Genomic DNA, 13,284 nt, shown 5'->3' on the forward strand with positions numbered 1-13,284 from the left:
AAAAATTGTACAAAATTTATCTAAACATTTAGTTCAAGATAACCTTGTAAGTTCTGAAGTTCCTAAATTTTTTTCCAATTTACAAAATTTCTAATATTTAATCTGTTTATTTAATTGACAATTTTTCATATACGTTTTGGTTATATTTTATCATTTAGTTAATAATTAGAATACTTCTCTCTTGTGCAAACATAATCAGAAAGGAAAAAATTTGTATATCTAATTTTCTTTAACTTATCGATATAACATATCTGTTAATTTGTTATTATCTAATAAGAGAAAATTTTTAGTTTTTCTTTTTTGATATACATTTAAATTTAAAAGCGTTACGTGTCATATATTCACGATTATAAAATATAATGAAGATCTTGTGAGTGTATCTACGAGATGATAACGCAATATTTATTAGAGAATTGGATACATTTCATTTGATTCCGTTTTACATATATTGCAGCTCGAATTATAATGTTCAAATTCAAGAATCATACGAGAATTAACTATTCATCACGTGACTTATAACGCGATCAGTGGTCTCCACGTGGACAGATAATAAAGGTTCTTAGACTCTTTTGATTATTATATAATTAATCCACGATTTAATCATTCGAGAAATTACTGTACAATATATAACTGTATAATGTACTTAAAAATACATTAAAGATATTATATACTTAAGAAGATTTGACCATAACTAATGAATTTATATAGAAAAAATATTAATCTTTGAATGTTAGTATAGTAGACAAGAAAATTATTAAATTTAAAACTTAAGGGCGAATTGAATGAGTTAATGCTTTAATTAATAATTATGATTTAATTACAAAGTTTAGTTGTATATTAAAACAAAAAACGAATAGTTGATTAAACTTACGAATTAATATCTAGGAACTCGTATCAATTATTTATTATATGACGAATTTTTTTCTTACAATCAGACCTTGGCATCGCTTTATTAGCGATTATTTCATGATAATCACGTTTCCATTTATTTAAGTTACTGGTTTAGAAAAAATAATAGCAAATCACTATCTATTGACTTTTTAAATAATTTATCATCAGATAAATCTACTATACAATTTGATATCTAGTAGTTTATATCAACTTTATTGAATATAAAGTCTGATTGGAAAGTCTGATTTGAATCTTATATAGTCGTAAATTTCTCTTACAAAATATCAAACATTGATACATAATTTCACAACTACAGATTGGGGTTAGGTTGGGGTTAGGCGTATATGTAGTATAGATTATATATGTACGCTAGTTAATTATACAAATTAATATCTTTATTTCTAATTCTTATTACTATTAAAAGAAAGAAAATCTAATTTGAAAAAATCTATTTTGATTTTATTTCTACAGTTATGTCCATAAAAATATTAATTCTCATGAACATCTACATTTCTAAGAATATCTGTAGTCTATAGGGTGCTAAGAAAGTTTATAAATTATTCCTAACCATGAAAAGCAGACCGAATTTAACTAATAATAGCTTCATGAAAGTTTCGTGCTTATCTTTCTACTTGTGATCGTCGCCTACATTGAACTGAAATTTAACCTTGACCTTTTCAAGTTGCCGACTCTTGAAAATAATACTTGACAATTCTTGAAAAAAAAAGAACGAGAAAAAAGATAAGGAAATTGGGAAAAATGTATATAAAAATGTATATATACAAACATGAGAATTGCTAATATTAAATCTAATAAACAAATTGTAGGATAATTCCTTTATGATAAATTTATGCCACTTTTTGCTTGAAATTCATAATACCAGATAATGGCAGCATAATAGCAGCACACAAGATTTCTTGCGTAAATCATCAGCATTTCCTACGTCACGATAAGACTGAAATTTGAATATATCATATCCTTACAATAATTTGATTTAACAAAAGGAAGCACACAAAAATTGTGATTAGAACCTATGAAATATTAGATTGTTTAAATGTTTATATAAATTATACATTTCAGTACAAAGTAACATCTTTTAAAATGATTTTAATAGATGAAGAAATTGTACTATTTTCAAAATTATAAAAAACTAAGGTTATGTTATCCTAGTGTTTGATAAAAATTATACTTTGCATAACAAATTTAACATCGAATAAAAAAGAAAAAGAATCACTTCTTTATTTCTAGTGTCAATTCAATAATCCATTTTCGATTTTAATATTGTAAATACGTTAATGTCAAAGATTGTTAAATTGCTAAATTTTTGTTACCGGAAATGTTTCTTATGAAATTACCTTACCATAAGGTTAGTTTGTTATTACAAAAAGTAATTGGAAACGATATAATTGTTAGATTCCTAGGTCTTTTATTGATACAAATTAAAAATTCCTTACTTTGGCCTCTATGTAAGGTTAGTTTATTACTATGAAAAATAATAAAAATTTTATTTCGGGATATGTGTATATATACATATATAATATGTGTGCACACATATATAATATGTCTATATACATATATAATATGTGTGTGTGCGCGCGCGCACACACACACACACACACACACAAAATTACTTACGAATTACAATCTGTGCACAGATGATGATATAAAAAGTAATTTAAGAAGCTTTCACTATCTGGAAAACAAGTGAGAGATGTCTACTTAAAGTACAAACTCGTGGAAAAAAACTACTTTAAATTACTGTAGCGACATTACTGGTGTGAAGTGTGGTTCAAAATTATCGATGCATCCTTACGATCAAAATCACACTGTTCACGCTTCCGTAATAATCACTGTCTTGATAAATTAATAAAACACAAATTTTATTTTACGATAAAGTTACATCAAATTAATGGAAAATATTATTAACGATATACAAATATATTCAAACTTTATTTGATTATTATGACGTATTCGTGACGTAGCAGTAATACGTCATATCGTACGATTCTTCTAACCACTATCTGCACGTAAATCTTAGATTAAATGTTATCGAGTTTTGCATACAATAAGCTTAGTTACGTGAATTTTGAAAACGTCCAGCAAGAAATACAAAGACGTTAATAATTATTTATAGCACTAAATACATAGCAATGATAGCTTTTATTTTGATCAAATTTCAAGAAATTTTCATTCAATATGCATAATTGAAAAAAAATTCTTTGCATTATATATATAAAAATATATACAGTTATGAACATTTTTGCATTACGTGATTGTTGCTTTGAGAACAATATTTTATCTCTGAATTTAAATAATGTATGGCCCCTAGTATTTTTACAATAAATGCTTGATTCGCAGCAGTGTATAAAGTAATACATGTTTAAGTCAACTTATATATAAAAGTTGGTAGCTAATTAGATAGCTAACAATATTCTTTATATATATTAACATATATTATCGTATTTGTGTTTTCAATAATACTATATAAATGTGTTATAAATCTGGAGCATTTAAAATTTAAAATGATGATATTTACATATTTAAAATGTATATAAATCGCTTGCTTGAAAAAGTTATTCTCTTATTTCATAAATGTTTTGCTTCTCTTTTTCAGGAATGAAATATATCAAAGTGATATATCTAAGTAATGCAATTATTTTCAGTTGTTCTGTTTAAAACTTTCATTTTGTGTTATTGCATTATAATATTGCATTTCTCTTTTTGCAGGACAATAAACATTACGTATGTATAAAAAATTGCCTGTACATAAATGTTTGAATAAATATTAAAATTATAGCTTTTTACATGATTATACTTTGTTTTCTAACTTCGAGATATAATCTTGTACGTTTTCTATAACACTGTATATATAAGGACGTTCCATAGGATTTACCTTTAACATTGATAAAATCACATTTTGCATGTCCTATAAAATAAAAGGAATTAAACGTTAAACTTTTGAAGATCTAATAATTGTAGTTAAGTATTATTGTACCTCCGTATATGGAGCATCTTCTGGAAATGTAATATTTGCGCTCATTACAGCTAAAGCAACACTATCTCCCCTTTCATATACCGCGTCAAACGGCGATTTAAAATAACACAATGCATAAAGAATGCATCCTAATGACTAAAACAATATATATATATATTTCAATATATATTAGAATTAAGAATAAATATTTAGAATTATGAATTATTGATCTTACCCAAATATCTGTTCGTTCATCTACCATACAATAACTTTCAACATTGAATAATTCTGGTGCTTTATATGGCATTGAACATCTTTCAGCTGCTAAGTCCTGTAAAGTTTGTGCTGCTTGTGAACCGCATATCTTAACTCTGGCTGGAGCTACAGAACCTACAGAAGTCAATCTTGATTTAATAATCATTGTTTCTTATTGAATATTATAATAAATTAAATATACCTAGATCCATTAAAATAGGAGTATTTCCATCATCAAGGACAATATTTGCAGTCTTTAAATCTCTGTGAGCAAGAGGTTCTGGAGTTGTTTCGTGAAATGCTTTTACACCTTCGCATATTTGTAAAAAAATATTTAAAATATCTAGTGCACTCATGTAATCCTTATTTTTAGCACGTCTTTCCAATTCATTTGCAAGGGTACCTCTCTAAGAACAAAAACATTTATATTTTAATTCATTCAAAGTTAATAAACATATTACTTAAGATATATATTTTAATGTAAGAATAACTTACATGATAATAAGGTAAAACAATCAGTACTTCACTTGTTGCATTAGCAATAGGATCTGCTGTTCCTTTATAGGTAGAATCAATACATTCTATAATATTTGGATGTTTTACAAGATTATAGTATTCTATTTCTTTTGCTGCTAATCTCTGATCTTCTAATCCATGACAAATGATCTTTTTAATAGCATACTTCTTGTGAGTCATTGTATCTTCTACCAAGAGCACAGTGCTAAATCCACTAAAATTGCATTAAAATCATATTACAAACAACGAAAATATCTTATGATATTCATTATTAAATTAAATGCATCTACATATAACTTAGAAAAATTAATTTTCATACAGCACAAATGTGACATGACTTAGGTTAAATGAGATATAACAAAACTTACTTTAACGATGCAAGCATAATATATGATATAAAGTATTTTAAAATAAAGGACACAGGCTCCATATAAAATTTGCATAAATAGATAAGCTTTAGAATAATATATAACATTTGATTTTATGGTTAGACATACCCTTCTCCAAGATGTTCACGAACCGTGTATTTTCTTGAATTTATCGTTATTATTTCCTTTGAGCATATACAGCCCATTTTTAAAATTAAGCTTAAACCAAGGCTATTCATTCTTAGTTATTCATAATAAAAGAAAGATTCTACTTGATGTATTATCTTTATTCATATGCAAACATCTTGACACACATTACATACGTTACCATTGAGATTTGTGATCAGTTTAAGTTAGATCATTGTACGTCAGTTGTTTATAAATAATTTTTGGTGGATACGTTCTTTAAAATTGATCGTGTTCGAGTTTTATAAAAAATTTACAAATGTAAAACTTGATATAAATTTTACAATCGATATTGAATCTTTCTTAATTATTCTTTTATAACAAAAGAAAAAAATATTGTGAAAATTCTACCATCAAAATTAGATAGAAATGAATAAACTCCATTTGTGATTTCTCAATATGGTTACACAAGAAACGAAAGTCGCCTTCAAAGTAATTCTTTCCATCTCAAGTAAATTTTATCTGTAACATTATTAAAAATTTAAGACGAGTGGTTTAAGCTGAAATGTACATTTACTACAAATTTAATATAAAGATAATGCTTTTATTAATTGTTTATATTACTAGGTAGTGTACGCTCTAGTATGGTTATTTTTTACAAGTTATTATTTTTGGGGTGCACAAGAAGTAACTGTAACAACTTCGATTGATGAATCTGGTTGGGTACCAGATGGAGCATTTGCATCTGAAATTATGCAAACTGGAGCACAGCCTGAGGAGCAAAGCACTTAACGTTATTAAACTTGCATAAAGAAATTAACTGTGATAAATTTTAATTATCTGTCTCTGATACAATAAATGGTGTCAAATAAATGTAAACAATTGAGTAAAAATGTTTATTTACAACTAAGTATGGAACTGATGACGAACTCTAGTTATCATAAACATTTGTTTATTCATTCTTTTAAAAAATGAGACTTCAATGACATTTGCAAAAAACATCTACAATAATTAGACCATTTTCAATAATAACTCTATACATACATATGTATCATACTCTGATCATAGTAAACTATTTACAGAGCTAAGAAGGTACTATCACAAATTCTTCATATAAATTTAAAATAGATATTAAATTAAAATGTATATGTTTGTTTAAATTTATATCTTTTTAGTAAGTTACCCATGTAAGTAACTTGATACAAATAAATTTCTGTCAGTTTTCACAAACAGATAAGTAATATAGATTTTTAAAAAATCAATTATTAAATTTAAAGAATAAAATCAAACGTAATTATGATTTTAATGTTTTGCTTTCTGGAGCGTCATCGTTTGAATCTTTGGTAGCCTCCTGATCATTTTGCAATTGTGCTTGCCACATGGAATGGTACTTTCCATTATAAGAAATCAATTCTTCGTGTTTGCCTCTTTCTACGATTTCTCCGTCTTGCAAAACAAGAATTTGGTCGGCATGTATTATCGTAGATAATCTGTGTGCTATGATGATAGTCGTTCGATTAGCACAGACTTTGTTTAACGCTGCTTGAATGTTACGTTCTGTTTGCGTATCAAGTGCACTTGTTGCTTCATCTAAAAGTACGATCGCTGGTTCTTTCAGTATCGTACGCGCGATAGCAACGCGTTGTTTTTCTCCACCACTTAAACGGAGACCTCTTTCACCGACCTATGCATAAACCAAATAAAATAAGTATGACGAGACATCAACAAATTAAGAATAATTTTATTATTAAACTCATACCTGTGTATCATAACCATTTGGAAATGAAAGAATTCTCTCATGAATGTCCGCGTTTCGAGCTGCTGATATTACATCCGCATCTATAGCTTCGATATGTCCATACTGAATATTGTACTTTATGGTATTATTAAACAATACTGTATCTTGAGGTACAACACCTATAGCTCGTCTCACGGAATCCTGAGTGACGGTTTTAATATTTTGACCGTCAATCAAAATTGCACCCTGTTCCACATCATAAAATCTGAATAATAGTCGTATAATAGTAGATTTTCCTGCTCCAGATGGTCCAACCAATGCAACAGTCTTTCCTGCTGGTACGACGAAGCTAACATTTTTTAATATAACTTTTTCAGGTGTGTAACTAAATGTCACATTCAAAAATTCTAGTAAGCCACGTTTTACTATTAATGGACCAGCACCTGGAGCATCAATAATTTCTTGATCTTCTCTCAGAAGATCAAACATATTTTCCATGTCAACAAAATTTTTTTGTATTGCACTGTATTTAAAATAAAGAAATATAATTATTTTAAAATAGGTTATATAATTTGACGCTTAAGTAATACTGGCATAAATACTGACCGATAATATGTTCCAAACCAATTTAGTGGCACGTAAAGCTGAATGATATAACTCGCAAATAAAACATAGTCACCAATGGTTAAACCTTGTTTGGTTATAACCTATAATCATAAGTGAATTATATGTATTTGTTAAATATTTAAATTTTAAACAATTGGAATAACTTTTTGTACTAACCATATGTAAGCAAAGTAATGAACCAGCAAGTAAACCGCTGCAAACAATTATATTTTGTAAAGTATTTAAAATATTTAATGTTATCATTGATTTCCATTCTGCAGCTTGGAATTCCAATATTGCTTTTCTATAACTATCGACTTCATATGATTCTGCCCCATAATATTTAACAGTTTCAAAATTAAGTAAACTGTCTACACTTCGTGCTTTTTGAGCATTATCTGCTAAGTTCATGCGTCTCTGGAACTTAGTACGCCACTCAGTAACCAAGATTGTAGCAGCTAATGTACAAAAATATTGAAATTCAATAAAAATTCTGTGATTTTAATAATGGATACAGAAATGTTAAAGATGTAGTATTTACCTATATAAAGGCTCATAGTCAGAAATACAATTAAGCCAAACCACTTGTTGTAAGCAACAACAAAGAATGCAATAGCTACAATGATATCAACGATTGTTGGAACAATTGAAAACAAGATGTAATTGAGAAGATTGTTTACAGAGTCTGTCCCGCGATCCATAACTCTTAAGACCTCTCCAGTTTTTCTTCCTAGATGCCAACGTAAACTTAAGTTGTGTAAGTGTCTAAAAAAATGTTTAAATATAAAGGTTAAATATAAAAGTATAAAAGATTTTACGAAAAAAGATTATTTACCTAAACAATTCTACTTCTATTTCTCGAGTTGTATACTGTTGTATACGAATCCACAGAAATGACCTAAGATTATTTAGTAATCCCATACCACCTGTACCGCCACCTTGTAAGAATTTGAATGCTACATATATTAATATAAGATCCCACCTGTTATTAAAGTTAAACATTTTATGAAATATACCTATTTATTTATTTTTGTAAAATCTTAATGAAAACTTTGTATACCTAAATAATACAGGAATGTCAGTGACACTATCCACAATTTTTTTATTATAAATTGGGACATATAAGTTTATTAAACGTCCCAATATAAGTAATCCAAAACAAAAAGTAACACGGAGTTGGAGCATGAAAGATTTTGGCCATAAGAATGGTGTCAAAGTTTTTATCTTATACCATGCATTCTTCCACGTAGAACTGGTATCCTCGGGTCTCTAAAAATATTGTCAAAGCTATATTATCATGAAACACAAAATTTAATAAATAATTAACGTTTAACAGATAACTATTTATATATTGATATAACAAATTTCATTCTCTTTATATATTCAAAACTTTTATTTAATCCAATAGCAATTACAAAACCTTTTTTCAATTAAATTCAAATCATCCACTAAGATTATATTTCAATGACTTACACCTTGATAATATCTTGACCGTGGAGTTGGATCATTATTTAAAGTATGATATTCAGAATCTGTATTGCCAGTTATTCCTGGAGCTTTGAGACCTAGAGCAAAGATAATAAGGTTGCTAACATAACGTAGAATGAACAGTGCCATCTCAATCTGGTCTGTTAATCTGTAAATAGCACACACATACATAAGAACCATCTCACCAGATACAATAAACAACTATAGATAGTTCCTTAATCATGTGAGTATTTAGGAAGCTTATTGCTCTAAAACTTACGTGTTTAAATGGAACCACCATTCAACTTTACCAATATTAACAAACACAACATTTTCTGCAACAAATGCTAAAGTCCAAAAGCCCAATAATACAAGTCCATGTCCTTGCGGTGGCACACTTGGTAACAGTTTATGCCTTTCTACCTTTAGTATGTATATTGAATATGGATACACAATTATTGTTAATACTGTTGTGAGAATCTAAAAATTAAAATTCATTATATTCTAAAATTAAAGAATATTATTAAGAATATTATTAAGAATAAAAATTGAACATAATCCGTTACCATGTAACCATATATTTTATTGTCATTCAAAACTGTTCCTTGTAGAATTATTCTTACTACACTAAGTATTGGAACAAAATAAAGGAAAAATTTTTGAACATTGTACAATTTATTTCTAGGTAATAAAGTTGCAGCAGTTTCTGTCCCATATTTCCGATACATCCAAAGTTGAATTGTACCAAAAATTAATAAATATGAAGAAATAATTGCAATACTGATAGTGTCCATGAAGCATTTGGACATTCCATGGTCCACCCAAATATCGGAGAAGGTAATATTTGGAGGACAGTAAGTCATTGTATTATTCATCTTTGACTCTCTCAAACTTAAATTTGCCACTAGAAGGTCGTAAAAGTAACCCTTCAATGGTAATGTTTGTTATTATATTACAAGTTTACACTATTAATCAGCGTATTATTTAATTCATTCACAATTATTTTAATTCATTGTAACTTCTAGTTTATTGATAACATCTGAAAAAGTATATAAGATACATTATATGTGTATTGAAAGCTTATATTTAGATAAAATACTGTATCATAATGAGATTATATAAGTTTTATTATGTTTAGAATTTAAAAATTCTAAATATCACTAGATACTTAAATGCCACATAAAATTCATATATTTTTATATAGTTTTACAAATTAACATTGACATTAACTAAAATATATCATAATCAAAAATATCATACTTATAAACATAAGATAAATTATAACATTATATTTTTATAATACAAATTAATTTCATATTACATCATTTCACATTAAAGAATAATTACAAAAAAAGGTGCAACAGTAAACAATTTTTTCTAGAAATTTATGATATCATTTTATTTCAATGTAAAACGTGAAATGATTAAACTATTTACCTTTTTTTTTCTAAACACATTTGCTTTGTCACGATAAACCTGTAATCGAATTAATGTTTTGTAAGACTGAAGATGCAAATATTTTTCTAAAACGACCTAACCTAATATATATAGTCGTAGAGTTTAATGAATCCACTCACAATAATATTGTTACATGAGGATAAGACATCGATTTCACGAAGTAAGAAATCTTTTTACAGACATTTACAAATTATTTTCTCTAAATTAAAGAAATTTACATTATATCCAACGTCAGAGCAGAGAAATGCACTTCTCATGTCACTTCAATCTAATGTATATATGTATATTTAAAAGCACATGATATGACTAAGTAGTTATGCCTATACCTCGTGGGTATATGATATATAACTACGTTTTTATAAAACAATTGTGAAAATACGAGGTGTTTCTTATTACTTTTGCCATATTGTATGCACTTTTTTTAACCAATCTACTGTATAGTAAGTAATGACTTACATAAAGTATATTTTTTGTACTAAACTAAAAGTTATATGAACATAACCTAAAACAAATATACATACAACTTTTATTAACTAAAATTTGACAGAAATTTATTTCGTTTATACTAATTAGTCATGGCTAAGGGTCATAAACATTTGAAACGCCTAAAGTCTGAAAAAGCGAAGGTAAAACTGAAAGCAAAGAAAACGAAACATTTACCAAAAGGATTAAATGTCACAGATCCTTCATTTAAAGTTAAAAAGATAGTTATACGAGAACAGTTGAAGCAGCATGATAAGACGGACATACTTAGCAAGAGGAAGCTTAATATTAAGGTATTACTCTATATTTATAATTCTATATTAAGATTCAAAATAAGAATTTAATTTTTAGGAATTATTGTTACGTTTACAACATCATAATTCAACAGTTCGACAAGATGCTGTAAAAGAATTAAAAGAAATTTTGTCAGAACATTCTTTGAAATTATTAAGTTCACAATTTGGACCACTTTTGCAAGGTATTTGTGCATTGTCCCTTGATAAAGAGAAAGATATTAGACGTAACTCTTTGAAAGTTTTGAGTCTAATCCTTGGACCAGTTTCTAATGATCAACTTAATCCATATTGTGATGTATTGATTTCCTATTTGGGATGTGCTATGACACATATTGATCCTTATATCAAAGAAGATGCCTTACTTTTCTTGGATGTACTTGTACAAAACTGTAGCAATATACTAGCAAGAAACAGTTACAAAGTATTGCCAAATTTTTTAGATATGATTTCCAGATTGCATACAGAAATGAAACCTGGAAGACAATTATTAACAACCTTAAATTCTAAAAACACTAATGTTAAATGGAGGATAAAAGTATTAGAAAGACTTGCTACTATGTTTAGTTCTATTGTTACCTTTTTTAAATCTCAACAGATTATCAGTTCAGGTGAAAGTGCAAAAGTTGTAACTGTGAATAAAAATACTAGATATATTCCTATTTATACAAATATAAATTCTCAGAATTGTGAAGTTGATTTTGAAAGAATTGACAATGAAGGAAGAAATAACAGTAATAATACTTTAGATGCAGATGAACTTATGAGTTACATAGAATTACTCATGCCACTTATATTTGACAGCTGGATTGAAGTATGTCCAGATGAGAAAAATATTGACTATTCTGCACTTTTGATTTCTACAGAAGCATTGGAATTATTAAAAAGTACTGTAGAAATAATACAATTAATAATTGAATGTATAGATATATTATACACAGAATGTGATGTAAATATGAAATTTTGGTTCAAAAGTAATTTCCAAGATTCTTACACAAAGAATTTTGTTTCAAAATTTCCATACAATAAATTAGGTGTTACAGGATGTTTCCTTCCTTCAATAAGAAATAGAAAACGTCAACAAGATTTTGCTATAGATAATTCATATGACATTTGTTTAGGATATAACTTAGCAATTTGTCAAATTTATGTATGGTTTACATCGATCCAAAGTGATGATAAAATGATGCCTAAATTAATGAAAAATTATTGTACATCTGTAATTAAGTATTTAAATGGTATAGTAGAACCTATTTCTAGCATTTTCAATTAAATTGATAAAGTATATGTTAATGCCTTTTTCGTTAATAGGGAAACTTGAAATCTGGTCTGATATAAATAATACTGTATTACCACAACTGACTAAGCTTCTGAGAACATTATTTTTAAAAGCAAGTAAAGTTTGGTACAAAAATTACCTTGATTTAAGTGAAACTTTACAATTAGTTGTAAATGCATGTTGTAATCAGTCAAAAAACGAAATGCAGTTACAATTATTTTCTATGATTAGCGAGATAATGTTAGATCATACTTTACATGAATTGCACAGGTAAATAACTCTACAATCTCTTCTAAACCTGTCCCTGATGCTCTTACAATAATGTCTAATTTATTATAGGGAAAGTGCATTTAAAGAATTTATCTCAACTTTGCCAAATCTCTTGTTAAAGTCAAAAATACATGAAGATACAATACAAACAATAAATAAAATTGTGCTCCGTTATAGAGGTTGGATTCAAAAAGAACTTGTGGCAAATTACAAAGATATTATAGGTAAATATAACCTTTTAAAAATATTAAAAATATTATATTTATCATTACATATGGTTAAAAATATTATATTTATCATTGCATATACGCTTATGAACAATGAAATTATTATTCGTATTACAGAAAATGCTAAAAAGATTGAAATTATCGGATCCGAAGACAATAAACAGTCTCGTCTTATGATATGTAATTTGTTTTACTTCTTAGATACCCAGATTTTCTACTAAGCAAAATAAATATATATATTTTACATACATTTTTGTTACAAATTCCTACGAAAACTGTATTTTTCATGTTTTTAATAAATTACTAATAAATTATTATTAAAATTTAAAAAAT

General features: G+C 27.2%; 3 protein-coding genes across 3 annotated transcripts; 1 reads left to right on the forward strand and 2 right to left on the reverse strand.

Moving 5' to 3' along the window:
* Positions 1-2,750: 2,750 nt before the first annotated feature.
* On the reverse strand, positions 2,751-5,381 carry LOC139993003 (serine/threonine-protein kinase 16). The gene is made up of 6 exons (XM_072014355.1): positions 5,134-5,381; positions 4,616-4,850; positions 4,323-4,527; positions 4,101-4,255; positions 3,887-4,021; positions 2,751-3,817 (listed from the first exon to the last, which is right to left on the reverse strand). The coding sequence occupies exons 1-6, from the start codon at positions 5,241-5,243 to the stop codon at positions 3,701-3,703; spliced, it is 957 nt and encodes a 318-aa protein (XP_071870456.1). The 5' UTR covers positions 5,244-5,381; the 3' UTR covers positions 2,751-3,700.
* A 332-nt stretch (positions 5,382-5,713) lies between these two features.
* Hmt-1 (ABC transporter ATP-binding protein/permease Hmt-1) lies at positions 5,714-10,653 on the reverse strand. The gene is made up of 12 exons (XM_072014351.1): positions 10,519-10,653; positions 10,379-10,417; positions 9,508-9,980; positions 9,222-9,421; positions 8,948-9,110; positions 8,535-8,743; positions 8,310-8,456; positions 8,016-8,239; positions 7,652-7,932; positions 7,475-7,575; positions 6,890-7,391; positions 5,714-6,814 (listed from the first exon to the last, which is right to left on the reverse strand). The coding sequence occupies exons 3-12, from the start codon at positions 9,814-9,816 to the stop codon at positions 6,425-6,427; spliced, it is 2,526 nt and encodes an 841-aa protein (XP_071870452.1). The 5' UTR covers positions 9,817-9,980; positions 10,379-10,417; positions 10,519-10,653; the 3' UTR covers positions 5,714-6,424.
* Positions 10,654-10,974: 321 nt separating this feature from the next.
* On the forward strand, positions 10,975-13,265 carry LOC139993000 (testis-expressed protein 10 homolog). Its single transcript, XM_072014352.1, has 5 exons — positions 10,975-11,175; positions 11,234-12,413; positions 12,487-12,724; positions 12,794-12,948; positions 13,069-13,265. Exons 1-5 carry the CDS (start codon positions 10,975-10,977, stop codon positions 13,170-13,172), a joined length of 1,878 nt encoding a protein of 625 aa, XP_071870453.1. The 3' UTR covers positions 13,173-13,265.
* The last annotated feature ends 19 nt before the right edge of the window (positions 13,266-13,284 follow it).

Source organism: Bombus fervidus, chromosome 12, assembly GCF_041682495.2.
Source record: "Bombus fervidus isolate BK054 chromosome 12, iyBomFerv1, whole genome shotgun sequence".
NCBI lineage: Eukaryota > Metazoa > Arthropoda > Insecta > Hymenoptera > Apidae > Bombus > Bombus fervidus.

Coding starts and splice junctions, on each gene's coding strand:
- Hmt-1 (XM_072014351.1), bottom strand. CDS start 9,816: ATGAATAATACAATGACTTACTGTCCTCCAAATATTACCTTCTCCGAT. Junction 8,240..8,309: donor ATAGAAGTAGAATTGTTTAG/GTAAATAATCTT, acceptor ACATTTTTTTAG/ACACTTACACAACTTAAGTT. Junction 7,933..8,015: donor GACTATGAGCCTTTATATAG/GTAAATACTACA, acceptor TTTGTACATTAG/CTGCTACAATCTTGGTTACT.
- LOC139993000 (XM_072014352.1), top strand. CDS start 10,975: ATGGCTAAGGGTCATAAACATTTGAAACGCCTAAAGTCTGAAAAAGCG. Junction 12,725..12,793: donor ACTTTACATGAATTGCACAG/GTAAATAACTCT, acceptor AATTTATTATAG/GGAAAGTGCATTTAAAGAAT. Junction 12,949..13,068: donor AAATTACAAAGATATTATAG/GTAAATATAACC, acceptor TTCGTATTACAG/AAAATGCTAAAAAGATTGAA.
- LOC139993003 (XM_072014355.1), bottom strand. CDS start 5,243: ATGAATAGCCTTGGTTTAAGCTTAATTTTAAAAATGGGCTGTATATGC. Junction 4,851..5,133: donor CGTGAACATCTTGGAGAAGG/GTATGTCTAACC, acceptor ATGCAATTTTAG/TGGATTTAGCACTGTGCTCT. Junction 4,022..4,100: donor ATGAACGAACAGATATTTGG/GTAAGATCAATA, acceptor ATATTGTTTTAG/TCATTAGGATGCATTCTTTA.